Genomic DNA, 12,353 nt, shown 5'->3' with positions numbered 1-12,353 from the left:
CCAAATCATTTTGTTCATAACAGATAAAGAGACAATGTGCAAAAAATAGACATTCACATTTTAGCAGTTAAACTTTTATTTTACCTTTTTAAAATTATTTACTTTGTTTTTTCTACAAAAGGCAGACGTTGATTGTTGATCTGCAATTGTTCTGAGTGCGCGCAGAGATGCAAAAAAGGGTTATTGGAGGACGAAGGACAGGGAAGTGCTCTGACTATACTTTCACATGTCATGATTAAGGTGGCATTAAAGCTTAAGTCCCAGTAATAATATTCATAACAGATAGTTTCCTTCCCTGTACACACTGTTCTCAGTTCATATCAATTGTGTTGAAAACCCACTCGGTGAATTTCTTCAGTTTCTCAGTTGCATTCTGGGATTCCTCCTGTAACCTCAAGTTGTCTTCCCGCAAATGTTGCACTTCAGCCTGAAGACTGGCCTTGTCCTCTTTTTCCTTAGGCATGAGGAAAGATACAGATCTTAGTGAAAATTTTAGGCCATGCTTCCTACCTATATAGAGAGGCAAGAATCTCTTAAGAGAGCATGAGTCTCGTTCTTTGTAAGGATTTTATGGGCAGTAACACATAGTTTTATATCTAAGGGATATACTTTTTGCTTGAATGAGCAGGAATTCACTGTATTAAATTCTAATATAGAAGCTGGCTCCCCAAGTGGTGAAATAAAATCGGGCATGCCCTGTTCTGTACAGACAACATGCATGTACAACTGCTGATGGTTAACCAAACAAGGAATACAAAGTATTCCTGCAAATACTTCCCCAGCTAAGAGATTTTCATGTGACCACAGCAAATCCTTCTTGGACCAAGCAGGCAGTAACACAATACAGGAAGTTTCCACAGCAGAAATGGTGTGCTTAGTGTACTGGGTTTGTGTGGCAAGGTTTTGGTAGCAGCGGGGGCTGCAGGGGTGGCTTCTGTGAGAAGCTGCTAGAAGCTTCCTCTGTGTCCCATAAAGGCCATGCCAGCCAACGCCAAGATGGACCCGCCGCTGGCCAAGGCCAAGCCAGTCAGCAATGGTGGTAGCACCTCTGGGGTAACAGAGTTAAGGGGAAAAAAACAGCACAGCAATTGCAGCCAGAAAGAGGAGTAACAACTCGGCAGACCCCAAGGCCAGTGAAGGAGGAGGTGCAGGAGGTGGTCCAGACGTCAGAGCAGAGGTTCCCCTGCAGCCCATGGTGAAGACCGCGGTGAGGCAGGCTGTGCCCCTGCAGCCCATGGAACTCCACAGTGGAGCAGAGATCCACCTGCAGCCCAGGGAGGACCCCACGCCAGAGCAGGTGGATGCCTGAAGGAGGCTGTAACCCTGTGGGAAGCCCACGCTGGAGCAGGTATATAAGTATGGCCTCAGAAAAGTAGTAAAGAAATGTCATTTTCTCATACAAGGATGACACTGTCGGAGGTTCAGGCATGGCAAAGCAGGATTACACAGTTACTAGCATCACTGATCAGCTCTAAATATGTCTTACAGATTTTCTGTAGATTAAATATTTACCTTCCTTAAATCCTCTTGCAGCATCTTCAGCAAACCTTCCAGTTGGTCCACTTTAGAGGCGAGAGTTGGGGGAGATTCTTTACTGTTGAAAGCAGAAAACAATAATAGGTATTGATATGATTTACTATCTTCCCATAGGGTAGCTGGCAGCCTTGTCTATACCAAGTGGCTTTATGTAGGTATGCACTCAGGTACTCTTAAGAATTCACAAAATGAACAAAAAGAACCTAACAAAGTGTATACAGAACACATGCAGCACATTAGTCAACAGAACAAATTTAACTCATGATTAATTGGGGCCATCCCATTACTTGACTTCTCTCTGCTTCTACTCATTATATGTGCTTTGAATTACTATCGCTTTGGACACGTCCATGAACATCTCAGACAAGAAAGAACCTGCAAAAAGGTACAACTGGACTTCTGATTCTTCTGTTTTCACTTCCTACCACCGTCTTCATGAGAACTTGTGAAGACTTCTTCTGTGAAGCCTGGAGACAGCTTCCAAGTAAAGATGTTCCTACTCTTAGCCTTGGTTTGTAGTAGAGGAAGCCTGCATATCTGGCGTATTTACTTACCCTGTGTAAGGCTTTATCTGTGCAGTAAGCTGGTCCTCAGCCTGATCACTACTGGAGGCAGCGCTCACAGGTCTGTGATTTTCATCAGCAGCAGCAAAGAATGAAGCTCGCTGAACTGAGAAGGCAAACATACAGAGAAAAACAATGGCAGCAGTAATGATTATTTGTTCAGGCACAGCACAACAGCTACACTGCAGGATCTCAAAGCAATCTAAGAAGTCTGTCTCAAGCAAGATAAGATGATGATATGACATACCAATATCCACTTGACAGAAGCAAACTAGCATTGTGAGTATTTCCACCAGGTTCTCCGCTGTATTGGATTCAACAAGCAAGCACCATCTCTGGCAGAGCACTGCGCGCTCACACAGATCGTGCATCACCCTCAGGCTAAGAATCTCTCCAGGAGGGAGACGCTACAGAGTGCAAAGCAGAGATACCCTGGCGGCGCTCGCAGGGTCCACACAAGGCCAGTTCCAAGAGAGGCAAGAAGCCAAGCTGGAACAAGAAGTGCTGTGCAGAACTTCCTGGGTACAACTGTGTGACACCACCCAGTAACTCAGTAACCATACTGAGCTTCCTTTGCTACATAAAGGATCCCTTTATCTTGAGGAAAGAAAAGCTCACTGTGCACAATTTACATGTGGAAAATAAAATGACCAATGTAATTTTTCAGAACCCGAAATTTTTTCCTTATGCCTTAGCAAACGTTTTCAGATTGAAACATGAAACCTCTTTCCTGCCTCGTGTCTATACTTTTTTGTCCTGTAACTGCTCAGATGTTTTAATACATCTCTAAACCATCATGTGTGGAGTGACTGTAAACTACTGACTGCCCCTACCTCTGGAGTTTCCTAGCACAAACAGAAACATAAACACTTCCTAGTTTAATAAATTAACATCTCTCTCCCTCAGCAGCTGCTGGTCTTTCTCCGGAAATAGAACAGTATCATCTTTTTCTGCTTGGCCAATTTTTATTCTGTGCTTTCAACATAACTAAAATTAATGTGCCTTAGTATTTGATGGAATTTTTCCTGCTCCTCTCTTTTTTCCTTTGAATGAAAATACTGCAGGCTGGTGTAGCTCAGGGCTCCAGGCAGCTTTTGTTTCAGCTGGTTGCAGCTATCACCATTTGTAACTTCGAGGGCTTGTGCTGAAGACACCAATCAATGATGTAGAAGAGAGGTGTCCAGGATCACAAATCAGAATTTAGGCTGCTTGGTACTTGTCAGTATCTGCTAGCACCCGGCAGAGACTAGAGTCTGGGATTATATTGACATCAGACAGCTGTTCACTCTCCAAATCTAATCTGAATATATTTTTACAGTGGTGAGATGAAAGTGCCAGCCAATACATTACCCCAGCTTTGCTTCATCTGAGCTGTCATTTTATTACCTTCACCACACTGACTTTGTTCACATTTCTAAAGAGAAACACAAGTGAGTTTGGGGCCTACAGATGTACAGATGTGAGGGATTCAGGTTAATGACAGTCAAATAAATCTAACAAAAAAAAAAGGGGGGGGGATCTTTTAAATAGAAATTGCTGACCCCAGTGAAATTCATTAAAACCTGGATTTCATCCCTTTGTGGTGGGATGAAGCGTCCCTACAAAGCATCACTACAAATTCATTCCCTCTTGAGGATTAAGGCTTACTTTGAATACTCTTTCCCAAGAGCAGACAGTAAAAACATGAGACATGCTGATCCTACAACTCCTACAGCAATTGAGCAGAGCACGTCTTGAATACCAGCTTAGACATGCACTGTCTTAATGATGTGTACAGCTACTACCAGAGAACAGCCAAGAAAGCAAGTTACTCACAGCCTTCTCTAACCATGCAGAATAGTGTCTAAAATGAGTCAGGATAAGCAAAAACACTTTCAGGAAGGTGGGACAGCATTTATGCAGATTAAGAAAAGGTACTTGTTTTGTGTTTAACACACCTAGATGACTTTTCCGTCGGATTATAGTAACTGTAAGGTAAGCTCCCTTTGGGATGAAGTGTATTTAATTTTAAAATCAGATGCATCTAGGCAGTTTACAGTCGTCTTCAGTTTACTAAGTGTCGAAGAGATGGAAAGTGCCATAGGATGAAACGACACTTATGTGCAAGTCTATGTATTTAGAGTATGCAAAGGGAAGAATAGCAATGGAAAAGTATATACCAACAAGGCATATTTCCCAAATTACCTTGGCAGCACATTTCAGCCGCGCTACAGAAACTTCTTGCCAGTGCAGTAAGCAAGCAATCATTAGTACGCTCATATGCTTTTCCCCTGCTATTTAACTTTACTTTTACACTTTTCGTGCCAGATGTCTCTTCTACCCTAGCTGTGATGTCTGCAACTGCTCTACATGAAAAGTAGCCAGTTTCACAGACATTTGGCCAAGCCATAGCACAGAGGGATTCCAGTATGAAGAAACGGTATTTGAGTATTACACACAAAGTTTTAGGCTGTTGAGCTGCTCTTTTAGTCTGAAGCTTAAGCTCATTTAAGTAGAAACAGTAACAACAACAAAAGCAAGAGTCAAGATTAAAAAACAAAACAAAACAAACCCCCACCCCAAACCCAAACTTCTTAATGAAGCATGCACAAAGACCAGCTTTCTAAGTATTGTATTCTGAAAACTTACCTTCAAAGGCTTTGGCAGCATCTACCAAGTTTGACCAGTCCAGATCAGAAGCAGAATCAGGCAATGGCATAAGACCAGGGTCTGGCATGGGCTGCCGTCTTTGCTCCTGGATATCTGTGAGGGAGCTGTCTGAGGCAGAAAACTCTCCTAGAGTAATGCAGAACAAATTATAAACTCCATAAAAAAAGACACCAAAATTTCTTTCTTTAGTACTAATGCATGCCTATGTTTTCCTTTTTCTGGTATAGCAATTTTGGAACCAGAACACAGCAGAATGTTTGATCAAGTGTAGTTGACCGGATACAGCATGTTACAAGCCAGTTTTCTGAGAGAGAACTTCTCACCAAGACATTCAGCTCCTTTCTAACCTGCCTGCATCTTTGGAGCTTAGCACTTCAAAAGCCAGTCTCTGCCTCCCCCCAGCACTGGGGCTGTGGGCAAATACTCTTCTACCCAACGATTCCTGCCTCTGCACAAGCTGAAGATACTTTGGAGGGCTCTGCAGCTTGCTGGGGCTTCGACACTCCCTATTTGCTCCTGTAAAAATACAAAATTGTGGGTTTTTTTCCCCTCCTCTCTTTAAAAGACAATCTCATAAACCAATGGGAGCAGACTTAGGCCTACCAAGATGCATCAGAGCAAGAAAACCCTTAAAATGACTTCCAAAGCATTGCACATCTCTCGGCAGTTTAGTGAAACCTCTTGGCCTTTACTGAAAAAGACCCACATGCACCCATAAGCTGGACAGGCTGGATCGATGGGCCAAGGTCAACTGTATGAGGTTTAATAAGGCCAGGTGCAGGGTCCTGCACTTGGGTCACAACAACCCCAGGCAATGCTACAGGCTTGGGGAGGAGTGGCTGGAGAGCTGCCCAGCAGAAAGGGACCTGGGGGTGCTGGTTGACAGCCGGCTGAACATGAGCCAGCAGTGTGCCCAGGTGGCCAAGAAGGCCAACAGCATCCTGGCCTGTATCAGAAATGGTGTGGCCAGCAGGAGTAGGGAAGTGATCGTGCCCCTGTACTCGGCACTGGTGAGGCCGCACCTTGAATACTGTGTTCAGTTTTGGGCCCCTCACTACAAGAAGGACATTGAGGTGCTGGAGCATGTCCAGAGAAGGGCAACGAAGCTGGTGAGGGGTCTGGAGCACAAGTCTTATGAGGAGCGGCTGAGGGAACTGGGGTTGTTCATTCTGGAGAAGAGGAGGCTGAGGGGAGACCTTATCGGTCTCTACAACTACCAGGAAGGTGGTTGTGGTGAGGTGGGTGTTGGTCTCTTCTCCCAAGTAACCAGCGATAGGACGAGAGGAAATGGCCTCAAGCTGCGCCAGGGGAGGTTTAGATTAGATATTAGGAAAAGTTTCTTCACTGAGAGAGTAGTCAAACATTGGAACAGGCTGCCCAGGGAGGTGGTAGAGTCGCCATCACTGGAAGTCTTCAAAAAATGTGTGGACGTGGCACTTTGGGACATGGTTTAGGGGGCATGGTGGTGTTGGGTTAACAGTTGGACTTCATGATCTTGTAGGTCCTTTCCAACCTTAGTGATTCTGTAATAAGCTGGTACACGGCCCACTATGGAAAACAACATTGGCAACCTTGAAAGAAGGATATAAAGTCCCTGTACATTTTGTGCAGACCTAGCGCAGTGAAACACTTGAATTATTGCCACTCATTAGGGAAAGACCAAATTGTGAACCAATAGTTACCTACTTCATTTCAGTTTACTGGCTGGACAATCAGAAAACGTGCAATGCTTGGTCAGTCAGCACACGCGTGAGCTCAGAAGCAGCAGCAACCCGCTTCCTCATGCCCTCTGTCAGAGCATAAAGAAAGTTTTGAAAAATTTCTAGGTGGTATTAGAAACACTGGAGACGTAAGGGTGAGAAGGTGGACTGGGCACTTGGGAGGAAGCTGCAGAGAAGGGGCTATAATGAAGAATCCATTTGGACCACAGCAAACAGAAAGACAGTGTGGTGGGCAGGACACGAGCCCGCTGGAAGACAAACACTGCGTTGCTTATTTTTGCCCCCCTTAGCCCCCCCTTGATAGTCTAACAACTATGTAACTTCAATAACTGAAATCACTTTCTAATAACTTTAGCTAAATAATATTGCTGCCAGGGAAACAATGACCAGAAAAGCTACACAGCATTCACTTTCCTCAAAAGTCTTTAATTTATTAAAATTGTCTCTGTGTGTGTTCACTTTTTATAAATATAAGTTCAGCCTAATATTAACACTGAGGATTCTCGCATTATCTCCCCAATGGAGGGCAGTTATTTGAGAAGTTTTTAACATGAAAATATTTACAATTAGTGAAGACACACAGAATTACAAGAAAAAACTAACCATTTGAAAAATTACCTGTTTTAAAAGTGTCAGTTAGGTTGTTAATTAAGACAGACGAGTAAAGAATATTTTTAGCTCATTGTTTTCCCCCTTCAAAACAAATGAAGGTGCTCTGGAATGGCTCCTCTTTGTTATTAAGAGCTTTGAATTAAAGGAATTTTGAATAGCTGGAAATACAAATACTTGTGGTATTAAATATCCAGCTCTACTTAATCCTTTCAGCAAAGGCAAGTGGTGGGGGTGGGGAGAGAGACAATTCATGTGCCACTTCAAATAGCTGGTCCTTTTATCATGCAGGCTCTCCATTTTACAGAAAATGGAAAAATCTTGCTTTGTTGACAAATGTAGAAAGGTGATGTGCTACAAGGAGTAATCTGTTTGGTGTGGAAGAGAACGTGACAGTGAAAGAAGGTTCTGTGGTTTTCTTTTCGGAAAATACAGGCATCCAAGCGGAAACAGACCACGTGCTGCTTTCTACTTCTACTGGGATGGCACCATTAATCTTCTGACCCCAAGCCCTCAGAAGCCAAATCCACCAGCCAGTTACAAGCGTAACCACGTTCACAAAGTTATTTTAGTGCATATAAAAAGCAGAAGTGAAGAGAGCTCCGTTTCCTAACTCTTATGCAAGAAACATGTTATACAGGAACAACAGCTCGTGAAAATGTCAGGTTCAACACTGAAAACTGATGCCTGGTGATCACAGGCAGATGAAAATAATTTAAAATAGGTTTCTTCAGCAGCTTTCACTGTCAAATGCATCCTTTGTATCTAAAGACAGACCGTGCTTTGGGCCTACTATAGCGAGTTCAATCTATTGATAGCCCTGTGTTTTCCTCTTGAAGCATACTAAACCACGAATAGATCAGAGCAGATATGTACTTCTTCAGAAAACATCGCAGAATCCTACACTGAGATCTAGCTCTATTTCTGGAAAACCCATTTAGTACACGTTTATTTATGAGGTACAACGGGAACCTGTGAAAATTCCCTTTCTCACCAATTCACATGCAGCAACACACAACCTATCAGATAATCCTCCTGAGACTGTTCAGTAAACTCATGGGAGAAAGCCAAGTGCCTTCTTGGCAGCAGTTTACCAACTAACTTCTTCTTGTTAGCTGTTGATGTGTGACTAAAATAAGTCAGTCGAGTGCTGTAAAATGAACAGGGTAAGGGAGTAAATTTAAAAACGGTGCAATAAAAGCTGTATCTTGTGTAGTTGTACAGCCAAATGTCCACTAGTATTTATCGACTTTTATATCATTATTTTCCTAATAGTATTTTCTCCCATAAACCCACACTAAAGGAAGTGAAGTTGCTACTGGTAGATAACCAGGCATACATTATTTGCCCATTGGTCCAGCTGGTGTAGATAACTCTTGGAAGAAATGGAGAAAACATAACAGCCAATGGGACAAACTTTTGTGCTCCCTCCACAAGGTAACTTGTGACCAGTCATGCAGTTTTATACCCACTGAAGTGAGGAAAAAAAAAATTCCCATCCTATTTTGTATTTTCAGACATGTGATTTGACTTTCCTTATTTTAGCAAAATCAAAATGGAAGTACTAATTGCTGTAACAAACATTTCCCCGTAACACGATTCACAAAGGATCCATCTGAAAGCAGAAGAATGGGAAATACACTTACCGTGTAGTGATTTCATTCCTAAAGTATAGGATGGTCTCCGTAATGGCAGCGACTTTGGGAGAGAAGGGTATGTGCTGGTGAATAGGACATCATTTGGCATGGCTTGGTCCAAGAGCGAGGCCCGCGAGGTGAAGAAGTGGTCCCTTTGACCACTGTAAATACTCTCATCTGACAAAGTCCTTTGCAAGGCACGCCTTGTGGTAGGAGTGCTGGGAAAGGGAGACTGACAGGACAGAGTATGTGACTATACATTCATAAAAACAATAAAAAGAAATGAGAAAAAAAATCAATAAAGAAACTTTTGAAGTCTATGTTGAAATAATTTTTAAAACTTTTATTTTAAGTAAGAAAACAAGTGTTAACATAATATTCTTTCAGAGTGGAGAGGAAAAAGAACTAAAGGAATCTGCTTTGGAGGAGATTACACCTAGATAACATACACAGGTCTATATATAACATACATAGCCTGTCTCACGTTCTGCCTTTTAAATTCCCTTCAAACGTCTCCTGTAGTGGAAATCTCAGGCAGCCCTCACAGATTCTAGAGCTGATGTGTGGCAGAGATAACATTTACAGAAACAGACTGGATGCTGCATAAACAGCGCTCTCCCTCGTGCCGGGGGGGAGGCTGCCTTCCTGCAGGCAGAGCACCAGCAAATGCCAACTAATTAGAAGTCTGGTATTACTGAACAACTAGGAATGCCCACCGCCGCTTTGGTTCTTCAGAAGGATTTGAATTTGAAGTAAGTAGTCCTATGAGTAAGAGAACTTGTGTCTTACCCCCACCATCATCCCAGCTTCCTCTATGCTCCACACGGGAGAAAGCCATGCTGTGGTGGGCTTGGTGTTACATGCTCTCTGGCCAGTGCCAGCGAGCTGCTATCAAAGAACCCGTAACCATTCCCATCAGCAGAGACGCCGATTTTTATGAAACCTGAAGCAACGTAACTATCTCCAAGACATAACACTTCTTTACAGTTTGGTTGAAATTTGGTCCAAAGGCTTTCACGGAGAAATGGCAAACAGAAAGGAAGACCTCATCACCCCAATTTGCTCTGTAAGCAAGTTTAAACAAAAAAGGAAGTAAAATGGTTTCAGGAAAGAGTGATTAAACATTATAAAGAGTTGCTCACCTGCACATAAGAATAGTTCTCTCTTCTCAAAGAGGAAAAAAAATGTTTAAACAGACAGTACTCTATTCCTGTGATCAATATCCCACGCTACAAGGTGGGAGAAGAGCATAGAGGAGGGTCTATTGGTAGTGTACAGTGGAAGACAATCTGCCAGATTTTTTTTTTTTTTGCCAAAACATTAGGAATTTTAATATTAAAAGACTGCTGCATGTTTTGGTTTTATGATTAAGGATCAGAAACAATTAAGATTACTTCCAAAAGCTTGCTATCATCAAAAGACAAAGAAGGAAAGAGAAGCCTTGTCCCATGCCAACTTTTTATTATGTCAAATCCTCCCTTCGGCATTGCCTCCCTCGGGATATGTTCATTCATGTTCACAGTCTGAACCTTGCATATACAGTTAACACTACAGAAATTACAACTTCTGGTACACACTTGTCAGTATGTTACATTGAGGATCAAGCTGCTTTTTTATTCTGAAATTTAAAAGCTCAAGGAGGTTCATGTTATGATCCAGTGAAATATCCCAGTACTTGTCCTGAAGCGGCAAAGAAAGAATTTAGTCAAGGCTGGTATAGTTCACTTCATGTTAAAGCATTAGGAGCTGGAACCAGCAGTTAATATCAGATGTTGAGATTAAAAGGTTGCAGAGATATGAACATCTGCTGGAGTCAGAACAGATGCCCCATGAGTAGGAACTACCTTCTGGTAATAGAGCAGAGGGAAGAGAAAAAGAAGGGTGACTTGGCTGAGAAGATACAATGCATAAGTAGCAGGTAAGGAGATAAAGAAGGCTGGTAAGATAAGAAGAAGATACACAAGTCACAAAATCAGAGCCTAGAACAAATTCTACTAGCAAACAAAACCTCTGGCAGCCAACAGACAGGAAGAAGAAGGATTTTTGGTCTTTGTGCAGTGAACTAATGAAGGGCATTGTCATTCTTTTTCTTGTCCCTTTTTATTTTTTTAATTTTTACACTGTTCAAAAAGATTTTATGCCGTAAGAGCAACTTTTTTTAAGATGAAATATAAAACATGCAGTGGGCAGAAATGACAGTTACTTTTAGAATGGAAAAGACTTAATTTATTGGTGTGATAGAATGTTATTAACTTGCTGAAATTTATCAAAAGTGTAACCTGCATTAACATACTTGTTACAGTCACCAGGAAATAAAGACCAGGGTAAGATTCACTAACCTCAAAGCAGAAAAACAACAAACTTGGGAACATACACACTTTTCATGGTCTCCAGGTCACCTCTTTAAGCAGAATGGAATTTCTTGGAATGAGAACAATCCCCTTGCTCAAAACAACCAACTGGAGATGCCTGCACTGCTCATGTCTCACTCTCCTCAGAACTACCACAAACCTAAGAAAAAGATATCTTGCCATTGGCAAGTTGGTTTTTTTTCTTCCATCCTCAAAGGTAACATCTGAAATAATCTGTGTATGGAACCTAGCACTTGCAAGTTTTAATAAGGATTTTGGGTTTTTTCAAGCCAAGAAGGAAGTTGCAGCTCTCTCTTCTGCAGGGTTGCTGTGGAAACCATTTGGGCTCTAGGTGATGAGCCTGAGCTGTTAAGCACTGACTGTACATGGAGACTGTAGAAATGAAGACGTTCTCTTCAAATGATGGATTTTAAAAATTAATACATGCACTTTTGTGTTATTATACACATTTGAAAATACATCAGGAAATGTTTCTAACTATTTATTCTGTATAAATATTTGATTAAGTTTCGGGAGTATTCTTGGTCCTTGTGCAGTAACAGAATTAGAGAGGCATAAAAGTGAATTCTTGGTCCTTGTGCAGTAACAGAATTAGAGAGGCATAAAAGTGTGCTTTTTGCAAGGAGTTTCAATACAGTCCAACAAGTCACTGTCTCGTGATGCAATCAGAGAAAAACAATTCAATGCATAAGACAACACTACAGGACTTTCCATGAGCCAGCAGACCTAAATGTTCTTTGCAATTTGGCATACTAGTCTCAAAGTTTGCACACAAAACTGTAATAATATTGCAGTGACTGTAATAATGAAACTGTTCCCCAAATGTATTTCTGTAGTAGATGAGTCTATGACAAATGGATGAGCTTCTGTCTGTGATGAGAATTCAGGGAATGCCTTGCATTTTATTTTATTTTCCTGTTACAGAGGAGAACAGAAAAGATCCCATCTGAGAAACATCCGAGTCCAGTGCAAAGTCCAACCAAGTAAGCTCTGTACGAATGAAACCTTCAGCTCTGAATGCTTTGAAAGCACTAGGCGTTTTCTACACAGAAATCTTAAGAGCTTATCTTTTTCCAAATTGTGAAGCATTTGCTGTATTAGTTGATATGCCTCAGCAGCAATGAACTGAATCATCAAATTCTTATAAAGTGTAACTTTACACATTTCTCTTTTGTAACAACAGAAGTATGACTTGGATGAGAAGAGGACCTGTGCGTACCTTCAATAGCGTATCAAATACCTTCAAGTATTCTCAGATTTCACTTA

At 41.7% G+C, this 12,353-nt stretch overlaps 1 protein-coding gene across 1 annotated transcript in view; it reads right to left on the bottom strand.

Moving 5' to 3' along the window:
• Positions 1 to 310: 310 nt before the first annotated feature.
• The window catches only part of SIPA1L1 (signal induced proliferation associated 1 like 1), a gene marked incomplete at both ends in the record, with an annotated part of 76,609 nt that continues 64,566 nt past the window's right edge, over positions 311 to 12,353 (bottom strand). Inside the window, 5 exons of the mRNA XM_082000512.1 lie at positions 311 to 454; positions 1,513 to 1,594; positions 2,091 to 2,205; positions 4,728 to 4,874; positions 8,725 to 8,968. Of these exons, the coding sequence (XP_081856638.1) occupies positions 311 to 454; positions 1,513 to 1,594; positions 2,091 to 2,205; positions 4,728 to 4,874; positions 8,725 to 8,968 (732 nt within the window). The remainder of the gene's footprint in view (positions 455 to 1,512; positions 1,595 to 2,090; positions 2,206 to 4,727; positions 4,875 to 8,724; positions 8,969 to 12,353) is intronic.

This window comes from Phaethon aethereus, assembly GCF_964289735.1.
Source record: "Phaethon aethereus genome assembly, chromosome: 5".
In the NCBI taxonomy this organism is placed as follows: domain Eukaryota; kingdom Metazoa; phylum Chordata; class Aves; order Phaethontiformes; family Phaethontidae; genus Phaethon; species Phaethon aethereus.
This window is presented reverse-complemented; position numbering and strand designations above follow the sequence as displayed.